The 6,718-nt window shown below is 50.3% G+C and overlaps 1 protein-coding gene across 1 annotated transcript; it reads left to right on the top strand.

Annotated features, from left to right (window-relative positions):
- The first annotated feature begins 481 nt into the window (after window positions 1-481).
- Window positions 482-5,709, top strand: Orai3 (ORAI calcium release-activated calcium modulator 3). The gene is made up of 2 exons (XM_021166808.3): window positions 482-917; window positions 4,251-5,709. The coding sequence occupies exons 1-2, from the start codon at window positions 489-491 to the stop codon at window positions 4,893-4,895; spliced, it is 1,074 nt and encodes a 357-aa protein (XP_021022467.2). The 5' UTR covers window positions 482-488; the 3' UTR covers window positions 4,896-5,709.
- The last annotated feature ends 1,009 nt before the right edge of the window (window positions 5,710-6,718 follow it).

Here is a 6,718-nt window from a genome sequence, read left to right as displayed (position 1 = left end):
GGCTGGGCGGACCAAAGGCAGGAGGGGGGGGCCTGGGGTTGGAGAAAGGCTTGACGGTGGGGCCGCTTGCGGGAGGGGAGGAGGCACCCCGGCAAGGGACAAGTGGGGCACCCAGCCGGGCTGGACCCCTAACCCCACAAGTCTGTACAATAAGGTTTGCTATAAAACTCAGAATCTAGCCGGGGCCGCTGACTTTTTGTGTCTGTCTGCGGTGTCGAGTCTGAGTGGTGGGTAGGGATGGTGGAAGGGTCTCCTTTGGTCTCTGGGAGGAAAATGGGCTTAATTTTCCTGAGATGACTGCTCAAAGAGGAGTGTGGAAGTCTGGACACCTGTGAAAGTCCAGGTATATACACTGGGTGGTCTGAGGCCAGCAAATTCCCAGCAAAAGCTGAGTCTGAGCATTCACGCCGTGGCCTGGGTTAGAGGGTCCCTTGAGATCTCTGCCCGTGGGCAGACTGCAGGGGTTCGTCTCACGGCTCCACCCAATCATGTGGTCACCGGGCTCCGCCCCTGCCCCAGTTCCTGTTTCGGCCCCAGGGCCTTCTAGACGCGTCTGTAACTGTTCCGGCTGGGTCTGCCTTGCCACCCAGGATGGGGTCCCGCCCGCGCTTGGGCCGTCCCTTCTTGGGGATACAAGGCGCCTCGGCCCCTCCTTGACCATCTGCGCTTGTGGTGTAACTGCTCTCAGGATGAAGGGCGGCGAGGGGGACACGGGCGAACAGGCCCCGCTGAACCCGGAGGTGGACAGCCCCGCGGGCTCAGCCACGTACCGGGAGTTCGTGCACCGCGGCTACCTGGACCTTATGGGGGCCAGTCAGCACTCTCTGCGGGCGCTCAGCTGGCGCCGCCTCTACCTCAGCCGGGCTAAGCTCAAAGCCTCCAGCCGCACATCTGCTCTGCTGTCGGGCTTCGCCATGGTGAGGGGTGGGAGGGGGTACACAGGGTGGGTAAAGCACGTGGTGGGAGAAATCAAGAAAATGGGTCCCCAGTACAGGACTGAATAAAAGGGTTTCTTTAGGGTAAAAGGAGGAGCTAAGTCCCAAGGGACTGGAAAAACCCTTTATGTCGGGCACAGCTCTAGGAATATAAACAGACTGAAGATCGGTCCCAGAAATGCCATGGAAGAAGGGGGTAAAGAGGTCAGCAGATGCAGACTGGTGGGGGGAAAGTCTGAAGTGGCTTAGTTACCAAGTCCTCGAGAGTTGAAAGGCAGTCAAAGCTGAATGAGAGCCTATATCCACCAGATCGGGGAAGGGGGGATAGAGTATGTGAGAGTCATTTGACTGAAGGGCCCATCCTCAGAAAGATACCCCAGCTCTCAGAAGGCACAGAGAATTGCCGGGAAAACTAAGAAACCATGAGAAAGCTGCTGGGGAAGGAAGCTGATCAGGGAGCTAGCCGATAAGAGAGTCTGATAAACTGCAGGTGTGGGAGGATAATGTCAGCTAACGGTCCCAGCAGTGGCCCCGGGAAGTGGAACTGAAGATTCCAGAGTGTGGCCCACAGATGTGTCCTGGTTCCTCCCTACTTACGGCCAGCTGTGCGGCCCCAAGCCGACATCCACTCCCGCTGCCATCTGTAGGAAGCTGTGAGATCATAGAAGGTGCTGTCTCTGTGGTCTGCCAAGCTTTTGTCCAGGAGGATGTGCGATTCTTATGGAGACCCCTAGAACTAGGTGTGTTAGAACAAGCTCCGCTTAGCAAAGGAGGCTCTTCTAGAACAGTGTGCTAACTAGACTGCATGGAAGCTGCTGTTTAGACAAGGATGCTCCGCAGGGTATGGGTGTGGAGTGAAGCTCTGCTAGTTTCAGTTTTCTTCACACTTGGGGGGAGGGCACCCTTCATAATGTACCCTTGTGTAAATAGGCCTTGGAGGGAGCTAAGGTGAGGTCATATAAAAGTAACTTAGGTCAGTACCTCCCTTTGTTCTGCAACCTCAATATCTGGACGAAAGAATCTGTAATCTTAAAGGTTGCTCTTGCTCTGTTGCTTGTAAGGGGCCCAGATTTCCCCCAAACAGCCCCATAGCTCCTGAGGACATTTGACTGAAAGAAATCACCACAGAAAGAAGGGCACAGCAGCTTGTGTTTGAACCACGTGGCTCCGCCTGCTTCTAAAGGAACAGTACAGTGTGCAGAAGTTGCAGAGCAGATCATTGCAGTGTCAGTGTGAGAGGGCTTTCTCTGTGCAGGTTCTAGGACCGCCCCCAGTCCTGACAAAGAACGCTGGGTTGGACCCTGGGAGACACCAGAATTAAGCCTGGCCCAGATCCCTGTTTGTGAACACACCTGCCTACTATCTGCGGTGGCCCAATTCCCCAAAATACTCAGTTTTATTTTTGTAAGTACCACTGCACCCCTGCACCACAGTAATCTCGGGATCTGTAAGAAATGGGCCGGGCATGGTGGCACACGCCTCTAATCCCAGCACTCGGGAGGCAGAGGCAGGCAGGTTTCTGAGTTCGAGGCCAGCCTGGTCTACAGAGTGAGTTCCAGGACAGCCAGGGCTACACAGAGAAACCCTGTCTGGAAAAACCAAAAACCAACAAACAGAAATGGGAGCTATCCTCCTAAACCCAGGTGGCCTGAAGTTAAAACATACAAATCATATTCACAGGCTGTGAATCTGGCCTAGTTCCAGTTGGTAGAGTATTTGCCTACCATTCAGGAAATCCTAGGTTCAATTTCCATTTAAACAACAACAACAACAAACATGGTATAGTGCACCTAGAATCCTAGCACTTGAGGTAATAAAAAAAACCAAACAATCCATCTCAACAAACATTCAGCGTTCAGTTCCTGGTATAGTGGCAGTTGTTCATATGAGGAAAGGGCTGAGATGCTGAGGCATGTTAGACTGCACAGTAAGCTAGTGACAGGAGTTTGACTTCAGCAGTCTGGCTTTAAAGCCCAAACTTGTCCATCAACACAAATGTTTGCAAAGTTCAGGCTAGCTGGGTGGAGTCATGGTAGACTCCCTGACCTGTCAAACATGAGCAGCCATGATTCATCCTGGATAGTTGGCACATTGAATGCAGCCCCGGTATGACTGGATATGACAAGCTTTTTAGATTGATCTGGAAACATGAAGCTTATTGGAGTTTAAGAGTTGGCAATTACTACCTTCTGGGTTTTCTCTTTTTGTGCCTTAGACATTAGCATCAACTCTAACAGTCTGTGCCTGGCTCTAGTCATAGAATTTAATGTTTAGTATTAACTTTCTCACTGAGACTATTGTCCCCATTTTTCAGGTAGGAAACTGAGGGAGGCACTTGCTCAGAGATTACACAGTTGTTCAAGGTCATATGACTGTAACCCTACTCAGGATATTGAAGTAGGGGGGTAGTGAATTTGAGGCAAGTCTGGACTAGTAGGCTGTTGTGAGGAAACTACAAATTGTAGAACTGAGAACAGACCCAAACAGCTCAAGATTTTTGCTTGCTTTGGGTCTATAGTGACTTTTCTTTTTTTTAAAGAGGGTCTCTATGTAGCCCTAACTGTGGCTTGGTACTCTTTAGTTCTGGGATAAAAAGGCACTTGTCACTACACCCAGCAGTTTCGGGCTCTTTTTTTTTCTTTTTTTCTTTTTTTCCCCTTGATTTTTCAAGACAGGGTTTCTCTGTGTAGCCCTGCCTGTCCTGGAACTCACTCTGTAGACCAGGCTGGCTTCGAACTCAGAAATCCGCCTGCCTCTGCTTCCTAAGAGCTGGGATTAACGGCATGTGCCACCACGCCCCGGCTGATTGGGTTGAGATGAAGTTCCAACCACTGGGAGAAGCCTAGGCTACTCTCAAAGTTGAGATCCTCCTGTTTCAGCTCCCACATGCTAGAAAGCGTGCAGCACCACACCAGCCTGAGTCTGCTTTTTATTTTGTATTTATTATGGGTTGGGGATTGAACCTAGAGTGATGCGAGGGCTAAGGCTGCTGAGTCTACTTTTTAGCCAGTATATTATAACCAGGTAAAAGCTCAGAAAAATGCCCCTTTGAGACTGAGGTGAAGTCACTCAGGAAAGCTGAGGCAGCAGGATCACAAGTTTCAGCTCAACCTGCACTACCCAGCAAGCTCCAAGCTGGCCTAAATTATAATAAGAGCAAGACGCTACCAAAAAGGGGGCTGGGATGAGGAAAGCTGAGTATCTTCTATGCTCTAAGTTTTAGGATGTTGTAATCATGATTCTAAATAGGCAGAGCAAAACACCTGATGAAGACATGTTCTAGGGACTCAAGTGTCTTCCTTCTTGTGCCCACAGGTGGCCATGGTGGAGGTACAGCTGGAGAACGATCATGAATACCCACCAGGCCTGCTGGTGGCATTTAGTGCCTGCACCACTGTGTTAGTAGCTGTGCACCTCTTTGCACTGATGGTCTCCACATGTCTGCTGCCCCATATTGAAGCCGTGAGCAACATCCACAATCTCAACTCTGTCCACCAGTCACCACACCAACGACTGCACAGATATGTGGAGCTGGCCTGGGGCTTCTCTACTGCCTTGGGTACCTTTCTCTTCCTGGCTGAAGTTGTTCTGGTGGGCTGGGTCAAGTTTGTGCCCATTGGGGCACCCATGGACAAACCAGCTCCTGTTGTACCTATGTCCCAGGTGCCACCTGTGACTGTCTCCCTCAGTTTAGCTTCTAACCTCACACCATCCTCTGCTTCTATTACCACATCACAACAGCCTTCCAAAGCCTGTCCACCCCGGCAAGTGTGTGATAGTGCTCATGGACCAGGCTGGCAGGCAGCTATGGCCTCCACGGCAATCATGGTACCTGTGGGACTAGTGTTTATGGCCTTTGCCCTACATTTCTACCGATCCTTGGTTGCCCACAAGACAGACCGCCACAAGCAGGAGCTGGAGGAGCTCAGTCGCCTGCAGGGGGAGCTGCAGGCTGTGTAAGCCTGGCTTTAGACTGTTGCAAGCATTGCCTCAGAAACCCCAGGGATCGACAGACCTCCTTCCTTGCCCTAGCCTGGAGCCACCTCCTGTAAGCTCTGAGGTAGAGGCCAAGTTCCTGCCCAACAGCATCCCACACTCCCAGGGATGATCCCTGTCATCATGTTCTGGTGGGTTTTGTAAATTCTCCTCTGCTTGGGGAACTGTTTCAGCCTAAGGGTCCTGGGTAAAATGAGAGGAAAGGAGGCCCGCCTGCCTTAGTGAGATCCCTGGTGGCGCTGAGCAGTTGTTTGCTCCTCCAGGAAGGTGACATGTCTGCACAGCTGTCCTCAAGGCAATCAGCCCTTGCTTATCTGTATAATCTGCTTTGCGGTTGGCATCCTGGGAGAGATTTTACAGGGCTCCTCAGATGAGCCACTTCACCCTTGGTGACTTGGGGTAGTCTGTTACACTGCCCTAGGCACTGACAGTCTGGCCAGAGCTGGGAGAGGAGGAAGTATTGACGTGTGGGGGATTGTGCAGCTACCTTGACAAGGGTTGATGAGTTGGTAAGGGAGAAGATTCAGCCCTTAGAATGCAGAGCTCTTCTTCAGACACTGATTTTTTCTTTTGTTTTGTTTTTCAAGCCAGAGTTTCACTATGTCTGTTGCTCTGGCTGTCCTGGAACACTCTCTGTAGACCAGGCTGGCCTTGAGCTCAGAGATGTACCTGCCTCTGCCTCTGCCTCCCATGTACAGGGAGTAAAGGCGTGCGCCACCACCGCCTGACACTGAATTTTTGATGCACCTTGTTTTGTAAATAAAGTGTGTCTCACATATGTTCCTCTGGCTCTGAATGGGATGAAGGGGAAACCCTGGGTTCTTTGTTCCTGAGGGCCGGGTGGAGGTGATATACCTGATGGATGCTATGAGTCCAGCAGGTGCTGACAGGATCTGATAAACTCTGAATGTGGTAAACAGTTATTCCCAGACTAAGGCCTCTGAACTCTTGTTCCTAAACTTGGGATTTGTGTAAGCTTCTTTCTTGAATGATCCCTTTATCTTATGGGACGATTCCTAAGTTTTCTCAGTTACTCATCACAGGCATTTCTTTAAACAAGTTTTATATTTCCCATTTTTAAGAGGCAGCTGAGGCCAAGAGACTAATCTGGCCCAAAGCCACAGAGTTAGTCCATGACCTCAATTACGTTTAAGGGTATTTAAAGGGATTTCTGGGAGAGAGAGAAAGGTAATTGGTACTCTTCGATTGGGACAAATCACAGGGACCTCAGCTCCTGTACCTTCATATGCATCTTTTCCTCAGGCTCAGAACTTGAGAGTATAAATCCTACCGTCTAGTCTTATCGTGATAGACCTTGTATAGACTCCTTTCCTTTTATTACCTGAAATGGTCAGTTAAAATGTGTAAAACCAGGCTCCAATTTTTCTTACCACTGTTATGATGGTTACAGTCAGTCTTTTGTGACTGACAGCCATCCATTCTGGAGGGATAACCTGAAACTAAGGAAAGTCAAAGGCTTGCCCAGCAGCCTATAATGAGAGGGTCTTGTAGAGGGCCACTTAGGGCATCTTCAGCTCAGAAGACTTGGCAAGGGTGCAGTTCTTCAGAGACCAGAGAGCCTGTATTCATTCGCTGGGTAAAAAGGGTGTTGAGGGGGCTGGTGAGATGGCTCAGTGGGTAAGAGCACCCGACTGCTCTTCCGAAGGTCCGGAGTTCAAATCCCAACCACATGGTGGCTCACAACCATCCGTAACGAGATCTGGCGCCCTCTTCTGGAGTGTCTGAAGACAGCTGCAGTGTACTTATATATAATAAATAAATCTTAA

Source organism: Mus caroli, unplaced genomic scaffold (assembly GCF_978045245.1).
Source record: "Mus caroli unplaced genomic scaffold, Mus_caroli_1 scaffold_8, whole genome shotgun sequence".
In the NCBI taxonomy this organism is placed as follows: domain Eukaryota; kingdom Metazoa; phylum Chordata; class Mammalia; order Rodentia; family Muridae; genus Mus; species Mus caroli.
This window is presented reverse-complemented; position numbering and strand designations above follow the sequence as displayed.